The sequence below is a fragment of the Rattus norvegicus genome, chromosome 5 (assembly GCF_036323735.1).
Source record: "Rattus norvegicus strain BN/NHsdMcwi chromosome 5, GRCr8, whole genome shotgun sequence".
Taxonomy (NCBI): domain Eukaryota; kingdom Metazoa; phylum Chordata; class Mammalia; order Rodentia; family Muridae; genus Rattus; species Rattus norvegicus.
The window spans coordinates 138,331,966-138,346,733 of NC_086023.1; the positions used below are offsets into that span (position 1 = coordinate 138,331,966).

At 48.5% G+C, this 14,768-nt stretch overlaps 1 protein-coding gene across 13 annotated transcripts in view; it reads left to right on the top strand.

Annotated features, from left to right (window-relative positions):
- Positions 1-13,304, top strand: part of Zmynd12 (zinc finger, MYND-type containing 12) — a 33,013-nt gene extending 19,709 nt beyond the window's left edge. For 2 of the 13 annotated variants that reach the window (XM_006238760.5, XM_063287743.1), the window contains 5 exons: positions 1,369-1,538; positions 4,320-4,442; positions 7,532-7,643; positions 9,610-9,755; positions 12,989-13,299. In XM_006238760.5, coding sequence (XP_006238822.1) covers positions 1,369-1,538; positions 4,320-4,442; positions 7,532-7,643; positions 9,610-9,755; positions 12,989-13,111 — 674 coding nt within the window. In that variant the 3' untranslated portion in view covers positions 13,112-13,299. The other 11 variants (XM_006238759.5, XM_039110004.2, XR_005504452.2 and 8 more) reach the window with 10 other exon arrangements.
- Positions 13,305-14,768: the final 1,464 nt, after the last annotated feature.

A 14,768-nucleotide genomic window follows, 5' to 3' on the forward strand; every position in this document is an offset into this window, starting at 1 on the left:
TTTTTTTTTTGACCTTAATTAATTTTATTTGTGTATACGTGTTCACGGGCATATGTGCCCCACAGCCCTCCTGTGGAGGTTAGAGGGAGTCGGTTCTCTCCTCCTGTGTAGGTCTCAGTGATAGAACTCAGGCAGTCTGGCTTTGGGTGTGTCTTGTCTTTTTACCTACTGAGCTCTTCCTCTCTTTTTAAATCACTCACTCAGAAACTTCTTCCTCTTGCCCTGGTTTTCCTGAGTACTCAGATCACTCTGTTGCTAGTTATGGATTTAGTCTGGCTCTCTGAACCCAGCACATCGCGGGGCATTCTCCCTGGTATGCCTTTTCCTTCAGGACTGATGGTTGTCTAGGTGGCCTTGAGACCTTCTTCTCTAGCATTGCCTCCTTGAGAAGAACCAGGCAGGCATATATCAATTGTGCACAGGACTTCAGTTTCCAGCCACCTTGTTAGATGTCTTATAGCTGCCCGTAATTCCAGAGAACTTGACACCATATTTCTGACCTCTCCAAAAGCCAGTGTGCACATGCACTTACCCCACCCCCACATACACAGAATCAAAATAAGATAAATATTTTTAAAGGCCTGGTATAAACCTGGCCTGTTAGTGCACACCTTTATTTCCCAGCACTGAGGAGGCAGAGGCAGGAGGATCTTTATGAGTTCAAGGTCATTCTGGTCTAAATAGAGTTCAAGACCATTGCTACAAAGACCCCGTCTAAAGCAAAACAAAACTAAAAGCTACCTACCTAAATAAATAATTAAATAATTAAAATTCTAGTGTATCTATTCAGAAGGTTATATATTCAAAAGGTTGTATAACTCACTACTATTCAATTCTAGAACATCCCATCAGCTTTAAAAACCCATATAATTTTCATAGTTACCCCTTGTTAGACACCCTCACTTCTTCCTCTGTCTGATGCACCCCCACCACTCCTAACTCCCTTCTCTCTGTGTGCTGGTCTGGAAATTTCACATGAATGGAATCCGACAATATGTGGCTTTTGGTGCCTGGCTTCTTTCACTTAGCATGCTGTTTTCAAGCCTATGCTTATCAACCGATGGGCGTCTCAGGGATGGACTGCTACGAACATTCATGAGCAACTTTGGGCACCAATCAATATCTGTATCAATGGATAAACCAATGTACGATAACCCATATATCATATACATCATTCATATTCTTTAGCTAAAATATGAATTATAACTTATTTATTTATTTATTTAGGGGGTTTTGAGATAGGGTATTTCTACAGAGCCTGAGCTGTAGTGGAACTCCAAGAAATCCTCCTGCCTTTGCCTTCGGAGTGCTGGAATTAAAGGCATGCACCACCATGCTTATATCTCTTTTATAACTGACTTTTGGCAGGTCTGGGCCGGATAGTGCAGGCTGAAGAATATCTATCCCAAGCTCAATGGACAGTCCTCAAGTCAACTGACTGTAGTAACGCCACCCACTCTTTACTGCATCGGAACCTGGGCCTTCTCTACATAGCCAAGAAGAACCTCGAGGAAGCCCGGTACCATCTGGCTAATGATGTGAGTGAACGCCCTTAAGACACCTGGGTATTCCCAAGAATGGTTCTGCTCAGGGTTTCTTTAACTGAGCATCTCTCTAACACTTACTGCTTATACTGACCATCTGGGGAGCAGCAGCAAGAACTCAGCTCTAATAACCTCAGTTCAAGCCTTTCTACTTCCTGACGATGCAAATGTAGCCAGGCCCCATCTCTTCCCCTCTCCCCCTCAGCGGTCTGAGGCTAATCTGAAAAGACAGAGCTGCACAGCGCTAAGAGAAGTTTTTTTCCGGCTCTGCTAGTTCTGTGACAAATTATTTAACCTTTTCCATCGCATGTAAGACACAAATCATAAACTGGCCCCCACCACATCAGCGCATTGCAGAGATCAATAACAGAAGACTGTACGCACTGGACTTTGTGGCTATCTGTTAAAATAATATTAACGTCTCTTCTTCAGAGTGTGGTTATTAAATTTAAATGAGTCAGATCTATAAGAAAGCACTTACGATCTATAAACCTGTACAAACGTGAGATGGGGGAGTCGGAAGAGCTGTTCTCCAGTTAGGGAGTTCCTAGTTCTGGGGCTGGGAAATAGTATCAGAGTTCCTGCACCTGATCCAGGTTAGGTTGGGTCGTATCGCACTCCCAAGCGGGGACTACTTCCTGTCTCTACACTCCCCTTTCCTCAGGCAGCCTTCCCCGTGGCTGCCTGCCTCTGTGCTTGCCTTAGACTCTAACCTGGACCAGGAGGCCATCTTGTGTACAACTCTCCGCCCTGGGAAGCTGACTGCCACGGTTGTCCAGGATGCTACCACCATGATCTGACTTTGCTAGGGATTGAAGAGTGGGAGGCACAGCAGGGGACAGGAAGGTGGAGATGCAGTGGGGGAGGGGTGGGTAGACCCACCCCAGTTCTGGCGGAAGCAGTCAGCCTTCCTCTCTGGATACAGCTCCTGTCTAGTGGCCATAGCTTCGGCTCTGGCTGCTCTCTGTTACCGTGCCTGCAGTCTCCTCTGGTTTTCTGAGGTACAGGGATGGCAATATTTCCCTGCCATTGCTGTTCTTGGTGCTCTGTTGGCCCTCTTGCTTCCACATCTCTAGTCCCTCAGTAAGTGACTCTAGGTAGCCCTTATGATATCTGTTTCTATCCAAGCCCTTAACCAATATCCCCCCTCCTTTTTTTTGAAACAGAGAGGGTCTTACTTATTGCATAGTCCCGGCTGTCCTGGAATTTGATATGTTGACCAAGCTGGCCTTGAACTCGAAGAGCTCTACCTGCCTCTGCCTCCTGGATGCTGGGCTCATAGGCGAGTGCCACCGTGCCTGGCAACTTTTCTTTGTTTATGTTTGTTCCCTGTCCCCCACATCCTTCAGTTAATTAAGTAGAGGCACATTCTGTCTTGGGCTGACCACACAATTAGGAATTAGATCAAAACCATGTTACCTGAGTGTATACACACACACACACACACACACACACACACACACACACCCTTGTTGTTTGTTTTCTTTTTGAACAGGGTCTCACTATGTATCCTAGCTGACCTCAAACTCATAGAGGTCCACCTGCTTCTGCCTCCCAAGTGCTGAGATGAAAGGGCATGCCACACTGTCTCTAGACAGTCTACATCTTTTTTGAGACAAGATCTTATTATCTACTTCAGGTTGATCGTGAAGTCACCCTCATCCTGCTTCGACCTCCTGAGTGTTGGGATTACAGATAGTCCACATTACACCCACATTTCTTCCCCCTTCTTTAATGCACACTTCTCTAATCACCCATTTTCATGTGTCCACTTCAGTAAGTTTTAGTGCATTTAGAGAGCTACCCAACCAGGAGCACATTTCCCTCATTTCTGTTTGCAGTCATTTCCCATTCAAATCCCAACCCCAGGCAGTCAGTCTCTGTCGCCATAGATTTTCTTCCTTCGTTCCTTCCTTCCTTCCTTCTTTCCTTCTTTTTCTTCATCTTCCTCCTCCTCTTTCTTTTGAGATAGAGTTTTTTGGTGTAACCCAGGCTGTCCTGAAACTCACTATGTAGACCAGATTGGCCTCAAACTCCCAGAGAGCTGCCTGCCTCTGCTTCCCGAGGACTGGGGATTAAAGGCGTGTGCCACCACCGCCTGCCCAGTGTGCTCTTTATAGAGGGAGAATTGTAGGTGGAGTCTAGAAGTCTGGTTGCCCTCACCCTGCATACTGTTTGTAGTCCATCCATTGCTGAGCCACAGTTCATCTCTTGTTGTCAAGCAGTCTACCCTGCACTCTTGAGACAATGGATGTGTGTGCTGTTTCTGCCCTGGGACTGCCAAGAATGATTGTGACAGATGTTCATGAGCCAGTCTGTTCACAAGGGACATGTGTGCCCTTTTTCTTGGGAAGGTACACATTCCTGGGCCACACAGTAATTCCACGTTTAGCCTTTGGAGGATCTGGCTAGCTGCTGCCCAGAGGCTCTGGCCTTCTTCATCCATCCCAGCCTTTTCTGGGTTTTTATTTCCCCCGCCGTCTTGCTGTCTTCTTTCTGAAGATAGCTGTTCTCCTGGCTGTGAAGAGGGACGAGACCATTGTGATTTTGTTTTGCTTTCCGTGAATGCCGGTCAGTGCCTAGCACTTGTCATATGCTTATTACCCATTCATGTGCCTTTCAGAGAATGTCTGCCCAGGTCCCCAGTCCATTTTCACATCTGGCTGCAACTAAGGTTTTTTCTTTCCGTACATTCTCGACACACGCCTTTTTTTTCTTTTCATGAATTAAATGGTTTTTGAAGGACTCAGCTGCCTTCTCCTATCCCTGCGGTAGATTTATTTTGCCAGTTGTGCATTTGGGACAGAAGACGTCAGGACCTCAGGAGGCTACTTCCACCTGGCCAACATTTTCTATAGCCTTAAGAAAATGGAGCTGGCTGACACACTGTATACAAAGGTAAGCTGGGAAACGTGGCGCCTTAGCACTGGCACTCATGCTGGCATCGGCATTATATAGCCAGAGTCAGGCCTTTCGGAGAAACCCACAGCAGAGAAGCTCAGAGGCTGACTGATGGTACTCACATCCCTCCCCCTCTTTGTCTAATGCTAACACGGGCTAATCCTTAGCATCTGTAGAGAGACTCACAGAGAACCAGAGTTCAGGGTAGGCTCTGTCAGCCTATACCACCAGCAAGGCAGGCACAAGGAGGTCTACAATAGAGAAGGAGAAACTTTATTTCATTTTTATTTATTTTTAAATTTCATTTTGTTTTTCCAAGACAGGGTTTCTCTGTGTAGCTCTGGCTGTCCTGGACCTTGCTTTGTAGACCAGGCTGGCTTTGAACTCAGAGAGACTCTACCTGCCTCTGACTCCCAGTACTGGGATTAAGGTTTGAGCCTCCTCTGCCTGGCCAAAAGAAGAACTTTTTAAGGGACATTGATAGGACAATGGCCTCTCAAAGGGTCAAAGAACAAGAAAATGTTTTAAAATCCGTTGTGTGGAATGACTCAGCGGGTAAACTATGGTGCCACCAAGCCTGGCCCTGAGTTTGATCCAGAACCACGTGGTGGAAGGGGAGAACAACTCCTGAATGGTGACCTCTGACCTTCCCATGCATGTTGCAGCACCTGCACCCGCCAGCTCCCCAAACCCTCATAAAAGTAGATTTAAGCTTTTAAAATTGTGTTTATATATTTATTATTGTGTTAACTTGTAGTGTCCATGCACATGCACCGTGTCACGCTGATGTCCCCCCCCACCCTGTGGGGCTGGGGATGGACTTCTCATTAGCATACTTGGTGGCAGTCACCTTTACTGTTGAGGCCCCTTTCTAGCCTCCTGAGTTTCTGTCTGTCTGTCTGTCTGTCTGTCTGTCTGTCTATTTTACATTCCAGCTACAGTTTCCCCTCTGTCTTCTCCTCCCAGTCCCTCTCCCACCTCCTCTCTTCCCCAGCCACTCCTCCATTTCTCTTCAGAAAAGGGTGGGCCTCCCCTGGATATAAAGCAGTCATGGCAAATCAAGTTGCAGTAAGAGTAGGCACATCCTCTCCAATTAAGTCTAGATGAGACAGCCCAGTAGAGAGAAAGGTCAGCTCAGCAGGTCTCAAAGGCAGACGAGAGAGCCAGAGACAGCCCTGCTTCCACTGTTAGGCGTCCCCTAAGGAGACCAAGCTGCACAACTGTAACCTATGTGCAGAGAGCCTAGGTCAGTCCACTCGGGCTCCCTGGATGGCTCAGTCACTGTGAGCTACCATGGGCCCGGGTTAGTTCAATCTGTTGGGTTTTTGTTGTTGTTGTTGTTTTGTTTTTTTTGTTTTTGTTTTTGTTTTGTTTTGTTTTTTTGAGACAAGGTCTCTCTAGTTAGTCCTGGCCAACCTAGAACTTACTATGTAGGTCAGGCTGTTCTTAAACTTACAAAGATTCCACAGGCTCTACCTGATGAGTGATAGAATTAAAACCTTGCACCACCACACCCAGCTTAAAATTCTGTGTGTGTGTGTGTGTGTGTGTGTGTGTGTGTGTGTCTGTGTGTGTGTATGTGCATGTGTGTGTGTATACACATGTGTGTGCCTGCATGTAGAGACATAGTCCAGCCTTGGGTGTTAGCTCTCAGGCACCAGCCACAGGTCTCTATGCCATGGAGCTTGCCAAGTAGGCTACACTGGCCAGCAAGCCCCAGAGGCCCCCGTCTCTGCTCCCCAACACCAGCATTCACAAGCTCGTGGTGCTCCATTTATTTCCAGTGGGTGCTGGAGTTTGAACTCAGGTCTTGTTGCTTGCCCAGCTACTGCTTTCTCAGTCAAGCTTTCTCTCCTGCCGCCCAGACTCTGTAAAAAAAATCTCCAGTATCTGAAAATGCCAGTTATCAGGTTGGAGAGATGGCTCAGTGGTTAAAAGCACTGGCTGCTCTTCCAGAGGTCATGAGTTCAATTCCCAGCAACCACATGGTGTCTCACAACCATCTATAGGGGAATCTGATGCCCTCTTCAAGCAGGCAGATGTATATGCAGCATAGCACTCATAAATTAAATACGTAAAATATAAAAATATGTATTAAAAAACTAGAAAATGCCAGTTATCTATTCAGTAATCCTCACTTAGGTAGCAACCATTTCCGTGTGGGGTAGAGGCCATCATGCTGTGACCGTGCACTTCTGTTCCTTAGAAGAAGGTGTTTTGGGGTTGGGGATTTAGCTCAGTGGTACAGCGCTTGCCTAGCAAGCGCAAGGCCCTGGGTTCGGTCCTCAGCTCCGAAAAAAAGAAAAGAAAAAAAAGAAGAAAAAAAAAAAGAAGAAGAAGAAGGTGTTTTGGCATAGCTGAACGCCAGGGAACTTCGGAGTCAGGCAGAACTGGGTGTGCAGCCAGGCTGGGCCATTTGTCAGCTCTTTCCAAAAGTTAGGAATGCTGGTGACCTCTCTATTGGGTCTATTCGCATGGAAATAGGAGTACTAAGCCCACACCTCACAGTGGAGGCTGTCTTAGGCTCATTGCTCTGAAGAGACGCCATGACGAAGGCATCTCGCATAAAGGCAAACATTTATTTGGGACCTGTTTACAGTGTCAGAGGTTCAGTCCATTATCATCATGGAGGGAAGCATGGCATCGTGCAGGCAGACATGGTGCTGAAGGTGCTGAAAATTCTAACATCTTAATCAGAGGGCAACCAGGAGACTAGAGTTCCACACTGATCAGAGCTTAAGCTTAAGAGACCTCAAAGCCAACCCCACAGTGACACACCTACTCGAACCAGGCCACACCTCCTAATGGTGCCATTCCCCATGGTCCAAGCATTCCAACATGTGAGTCTATGGGGACCAAACCTATTCAAACTACCACAGTAGCCATTGACCTCAGGCCCAGGCAGAGCTGCTTCTGATGAGTCTGTTCAGCCCTTGTCTGGACAACAAGGGCTCCCTCTGCTTCCAAGCACAGTAAGAGTGAGAACTTCCAGCCTCAGGAAACCTGACCTTGTACAGCGTGTCCCCAACTGGCTGGCTAGTGGCTGACCCTGACCTGCTGGTCTCATCACCCTGCTTTCCCAACAGGTCTCGGAGATTTGGTACACATATCTGAGCAGTCACTATCAAGCCCTCTTGCATGCTCGTACCCAACAGACAGATTTACTGGGCAAACAGTTTATGAATGACACCGGCTTGGGTAAGTGGCAGGCCTAGCAAATAGAACAGTGGCTTTTCCTCCCTAACACTCCGGCCTTGCTCTCTGTACTCTCCTGGAACCCATCAGTGCCCTTTTCCCATTGCGGGCGTGAAGAGAAGATGGAGAGATAAGGCTCAAAGAGCTTGTACCAATGTCAGGAGGAATTGAGACCCCTGCCATTACACGTAATCCTCAGCAGGCCGATAAGGGCAGACTTACAGAAAAGGGGGACCCCTACTGAACCCCGGCAGTTTCTACCTAGCATTGATCTCTTCCTTTTCCCTCCAGGATACACAAGCCCAGTGAAACTCTGTGCAGGGGTTGCCTTGTTGATTCCTCCTGACAAGGTCTCCCTCCTTTTCAAGGTGTGAGGTCCTCAGTGGCAGGGCCAGACTTGAGCCATCTCTACCCCAAGGCCCAGCAAAGGGCTGCATATTGGGTAGCACTGTGTGTGGCCATTGCCCTCTGAGATACTAAAGTTTACTTCCACTCAAAAGTCACTCCTGCTGGTGCAGTGATGATACAGAGACCATTTGCAGCACAAAAGAGCAGGCCACGGGCTGGAGAGATGGCTCAGCGGTTAAGAGCACCGACTGCTCTTCCAGAGGTCCTGAGTTCAATTCCCAGCAACCACATGGTGGCTCACAACCATCTGTAAAGAGATCCGATGCCCTCTTCTGGTGTCTGAAGACAGCTACAGTGTACTTACATATAATAAATGAATAAATCTTTAAAAAAAAAAAAAAAAAAGAGAGCAGGCCACAAGTACAGATCTATCAGGAGTCCCACGATGAAGTTGTGAAGTCGGTAGGTGGCCCTGAAAGGGTGACTGAAGGCAAGGCTTTAAGCTAAGGTTTAGACAGTAAGCTCATTCAGTTTTCCCATCAGGAAAGTGGTTTCCATTGTGGTAGAATCATAGCCACGCACAGTTGCCACACCCAGTGGCCATGCTTGGCCTCAAGGGCTTGTGCTTTTCTCCTTTGTCTTTAGGCTTATTACTTACCCATGTGCTCTTCAGGGCCGGCCTACAATGACTGTACAATAAATGGTGACCTGCAGAGACAAAAGCCTCCGGGAAGAAGTCATTTATAGTCCCAGCACTTAAGAGGTAGAGCCAGGGGGATCAGAAGTCTAAGGCCAGCCTGGGCTACATAGCAAGTCTAGGTTACTTGACACCATATTTCAATAAAATATGAACAAGCAAAGAAAAAATCCCTGGGGGAGGGCTGGAGAGATGGCTCAGTGGTTAAGAGCACCCGACTGCTCTCCCAGAGGTCATGAGTTCAATTCTCAGCAACCACATGGTGGCTCACAACCATCTGTAAAGAGATCTGATGCCCTCTTCTGGTGTATCTGAAGACAGCTACAGTGTACTTAGATAGAATAAATAAATAAATCTTTAAAAAAAAAAAATCCCTGGGGGAAATAAAGAGACTCAGGTGGGGAAACAGACAGGCTGTTGGTCTTTGATCTTTGGAGGAGGAATTAGAGGGCTGCAACTGGAGTTGGGGAATGAACGGGTCCCAAGGAATCTGACCTGATCAATTCCCTGGATTAGGAGCTCAGGGGATCTCAGCCTCTGAAATGAAAACCTTGGCAGCTTTGGGCACTTGTGGTCACTCCAATACTGACCTTCGAGACAGAGCTAGAGAAGGACAGGTGTGTGTGTGTGTGTGTGTGTGTGTGTGTGTGTGTGTGTGTGTGTGCGCGCGCGTGCGTGCGCGCGTGTGTGCGCGCGCGCACATGTAGCCTGCCCCATGCAGCCAGCTCCAGCAAGCCTCCTCCTGTTTCTGTCCCTGCCCAGCACTGGGGTTACAGGCCACACAGCCATACCTGGTTTTCTGAACTCAGGCCCTTGTGGTCACATAGCAAGCTTTCTTACCCAGGAAGGCACCCAGCTGCCCCCAACTCCCACCCCCATCCCAGAAGCCTCCAAGGCTTGTGTTTCTTATCTCCTCCAATGCAGATGAAGCCCAGGAAGCAGAAGCCATTCGGATCCTAACTTCAATCCTGATCATTCAGGAATCTACTTCCACTCAAGCGCCCCAAAAAGGCATCCTTATTCTTAAGACTCTGGGCATACTTTACTATCTGATGTTGGAGTTTTCAAAGGTAAGTTTCCCCCAGAAAAGCTCCTGTCTAAGTGGAGACAGCAAAGCATCTAGACATTTGCCTCAGCTATGTTTTGCCCACTACCCCAACTCCAGGCTTTCACTCCTTAACATTCCCAGTCTGGTTATGTGATGAACTCTGGATTTCCTCTCTGGGGTTGGGGGAGGCATTTTTTCAGAGCTGCATGAAGGAACTGAATGGGGAGGGGGTCGGTTTGGGGAGAGAGAACCTGCATGCAGGACAGTTCTGAGGATCCTTGTATAGGCTCAAGTGGCAGCTGTGTCCCAGCCCCCTGTTGCTGTGAGGACTCAGGCAGACAGAACTGCAGTGCCACTGTTAAAAAGGATGCCAGCCACTGGCCAAGCCCTCAACATTCAACATGGCTGGCATGGTCAATTGTCTTCCCTTCTTTAAAGATAAGGAGACTGAAGCACAGAAAGGCTTGACTATGTTCCCAGCGTCTTGTAGACAGTAACTGGTCTATCTCGGGCTATTGATCGATTCATTCATTCAAGTATTTACTGAGTATCTACCACTTAAAAGGCTTTCTGCCCAGAATGGAGCAGACAGTAGCAAACAATCAGACAAGTTATTTTTCTGTAGAACTTAGGAATTTTGGAGGAAGGGAAGCTACTAAAATTAGATAGACATGTGAATGTGTAATACCATCTCAGTTAGTAAAAAGTGCTATAAAGAAAAAGAGCGCAGAAGGGGGAATGGGGTTTGTGTGTGAAGGGTGGGGCATGTGTGAGGGGTGGGGCATGTGTGAGGGGTGGGGGGCATGTGTGAGGGGTGGGGGGCATGTGTGAGGGGTGGGGGTGTGTGAGGGGTGGGGCATGTGTGAGGGGTGGGGGGCATGTGTGAGGGGTGGGGGGCATGTGTGAGGGGTGGGGGTGTGTGAGGGGTGGAGCATGTGTGAGGGGTGGAGCATGTATGAGGGGTGGGGCATGTATGAGGGGTGGGGCATGTATGAGGGGTGGGGTGTGTGAGGGGTGGAGCATGTGTGAGGGGTGGAGCATGTGTGAGGGGTGGAGCATGTGGAAGGGTTGGGGCATGTGTGAGGGGTGGAGCATGTATGAGGGGTGGAGCATGTATGAGGGGTGGAGCATGTATGAGGGGTGGAGCATGTATGAGAGGTGGAGCATGTGTGAGAGGTGGAGCATGTGTGAGGGGTGGAGGCGTGTGTGAGGCCTTTCTGTAACATGGGGAATTCCACAATCTCCTCACAGCTTCGTTTCCTCTCTCCTTTTCTTCAACAAATGTTGTCAAGCATTGGAGCTCTGTAAAGGGTGTGAAGGAGCTCAGTATGGTCACAAGAGAGTGTGACAGCGAAGCTCAGGGCACTGTGGGAGCACAGAGGAGGGTGCTAACCCTGGAATTCTGGGAGACGTAGTGAGTAGGAAAAGTTTTCCAACAAATTTTCAAATGAAGATTGGCTAACACCCTTTCTAAGGTCATGGTCCCCCTGGGTGGGACATCACCATGTCAAAACATGCTAAGGACGTTAGGGTCACTAATGTGCTCAGACAAGACAGCCCATTCAAGTGTCCAGGTTCAACACCTCCTTTCCCTCATGTCTAAACCAGTCACTGTCTAAAATCTTTGTTTGATTCCTGTTGCTTCATCAAAACACCATAACTGAAAGCAACTTGTGGGAGAAGAGGGTTTATTTCAGCTTACACCTCCAGTCATCCTTGAGGAAGTCAGGGCAAGAACTGAGGCAGGAACCATGAAGGAACGAGGCTTACTCCCTTACACAACCCAGGCCCACCTCTTCAGAGATGGTGCTGCCACAGAAGCCTGGGCCCCACACCAATCACCAAGCAGGACAGTCTCTCATAGTCAGGGCCACAGGTCAGTTTGATCAAGGCCATTCTTCACCTGAGCTTCCCCCCTTTTCAGGGGCACTAGGACACCCACTACCACCTCTGACACTTCAGTGCTCTTTCCTGCTTTCTCAGGTTTCTGGCATGCATTAATACTTAAGACCCTGTCATAAACAGCTGAGTGTGGTGCACACACACATAATCTCACTTCTCAGGTGTGGGCCTGCTTTGCTTCTGCTCTTGGAGTATCCAGGCACCAACATGGACCTGGCTGGAAGGAAGGGAAAGAGACTTGTCTGGGTGGTTGACTTCCCGGGTCCTTGGTCCAGCCTAGTGAGTGCTCGGGGAGAAAGCCTTCTCCGTGAAGATTTTCAGTGTTACAGCTCTTCTCTACAGCTCTTCTCTACCGTGGGACGGGGACATGACATGGCTTTTCTAGACGATGTTCTGTGAAAGAGCCCCTCTTTACTTGTAGGTAACCGGCTATATAAACCTTGGGGAGTGGGTAGGGGTTTGTGGGAGATTATATACATTATAGGCTGGGGCTGAGGGGCTGGGCATGCTTTATCTGCATGAAGAGGGATTCCAGGTACTTTGGCCATCAAGGCTGATGAAGGTGGAGGAAGTGGGGAGGTCAGGGCTACAAAGGCATGCAGGCCTAGAACAACTAGGGAGTGATCCTTACTCTTGTTGGTCTCAAGATGAGATTGGACACATCCTAACCTCACTCTTGCTTCAGGCCCATGTTGTGCCCACCCTGCCACCCACCTCCCACCCACACCCACCCTCCTACCCTCTACTCTCCCACCCCCATGCTCCCTTGACCCACACTCAGGAGGTAGAGACAGTAGGACCATAAATTCAAGGTCATTCTCAACTATACAGCAAGTTTGAGGTCAGTCTGGGCTATGAGAGAACCTGTCTCAAAATAACCCCTAGTATCATCGTGTTTTTCTTATCGTGCTGTCTGTCTTTCCTGTTCTGTGTATGGTTCACAAGGACACGGGTTTCTGTCTGCGTCCCCTGGCAGATAGCAGCCATCTGATAACGAGAAAAGGGCAAAGGGGATAGAAACCAGAGACTGCCCTGAGGTAGATAGCCCACGAAGCCTCTGTCCAAGTCAGAACTCAGGGCCCCAAGGTCTCCGGGACATTCTGCTTCTGGCACCTGTGAGCCCTCTGCCTCCTGGTTCTGCTCCACGGCTTAAGACCATCCCGGCTAGTTCTCACTCTGCTAAGGAGGTCTACCTGCCTGTCACTTTCTGGTCAAGTCAGGTGAGCTTTCCCTGGCTGGGGAGAGAAGGCGATCGATCGATCTCTCCCCAGTTTCTGAGCTAAGCACAAAATCCTTTCTCATTGTTACTCTTCCCTGTGGCAGCTTCCACTCAGCACTGCAATTCTGTTTCAGGCGAAGGAATATGCCACGAAAGCCCTCAGTCTAGCTGAGGTGTATCTCAGTGAGGAGGAGCAAGGGGTTATTCAAGAGTTGCTGAGTGCCATCTTGGCTGAGGAGAAGCAGCTCACGACCTAGAGGCCACCTTGCTGGTGCTGCCGTGGGCTGTGGGCTGTGGGCTGTGGGCTGACTAGTGGTGCAGAGCTGCTCACAGGTCCTCTGGCCTGCTCCCACCCCTCCCTGGGGACCGCCTGAGGGGCTGTGATCCTGTCAGCTGGTGACCTAGAGCTTTGGGCGCAGTGTTCAATAAAATTTGTTTATCATGACCTTGCCCTTGGCTTTTCATGCCTCTGTGTGGCTCTGGGTAAATCTATTGTTACATCCTATTGGTATTTGTAATTAAACTACAGTTCAGCATGTTCCCCGCAAGCCCCCAGAAGCATTCTTCCTAGTCCTTCGCCAAGTGACAGGGTGAGGGATAGATTATAGCAGTTTCTCTGTCCTGGAATTAAGTTAGCATTAATTGAGGTGGACTATGGGGGAAAAATAATCCATTATAATCCCTAGAGCAATTACTGAGAAAGTAATTTAAAATAGTTAAGAATTAACAAATGGATTAAAACAATATACTAGAAAAATGTCTATTTAGTGAAAGTGGAACTAAGATAAAAAAAAAAAAAAAGACGTGAAACAGACAAGGAAGGACAAAGCATAGGTGTAAGGGAGTCCCGGGAAACACTGGCTAAGACGCCATCTGAAGCAAGCACAAGCCATCTCTGTTGTCTAGAGGAGAATTTCCCTCCTACCACCCCACACCCACCTCCACCAAAAAAGACCTGGTAATGCAGAGGACAGACCGGGTTTCCACACATAGACATTCTGCCCACACGCACGCGTACAACCACACCACACCACACACACACACACACACACACACACACACACACACACACACAGAGAGAGAGAGAGAGAGAGAGAGAGAGAGAGAGAGCGCTCTTGAGAACTTGGGACACAGCCCATCCTGGTTCACCTCCACCGTTAGGGTCTACAGTTGCCTGGCACAGTAGTGCTATCCTTTAATACCAACACCTTGGAGGTAGAGGCAGGTGGATTTCAGTGAGTTCAAGGCCAGCCTGGTCTGAAGAAAGTTCTAGGACAGCCATGGCTATATTGAGACACCATGCCTCAAAACAAACAAACAAACAAACAAACAAAAATGTACTAGGTTTAAATGTATGATCTTATCTTATGGTTCTTTTTGTCTGATAAATTCTATTTTTCTCTTCCTTTTGGATGGACGATGCTTTTTTTCCTCCCTGCATTAAAAAGGTGTCATGCTTTACTCTATTCTCTGTCAGTTTGTTGTGTTCCCGTGTTTCTGTGATTCCCCTCAAAGCCTAAGCGTTCGCCTCTGAGTCCCAGCAAAACCCAGCGTCGGGGCTGGGCTGGAGCCCAGCTGGGAGACTGCTTCCCTGGCCCTGGAAACTCTGGGGTTGATCCTCAGCACCACACAGACTGGGCATGAGAGGACACGCCTGCCATCCCAGCACTCGGGCGGATCAGGAGTTCAAGGCCATCCTCAGCCACATAGAAAGTTTGAGGCCAACCTGGACTATGTGACATTCTGTCTGAAAAAAAAAATTAAAAAATTAAAATCTGGCCTGTAGAGATGGCCAGTGGTCACGGGCACTGGCTGCTCTTCCAGAGGAGCTGGGTTCAATTCTCAGCACCTACAAAGGCCTTCTCCCAAGTGCCTGTAACTCCAGCCACAGGGCATTCAGCACCCTCTTCTGGA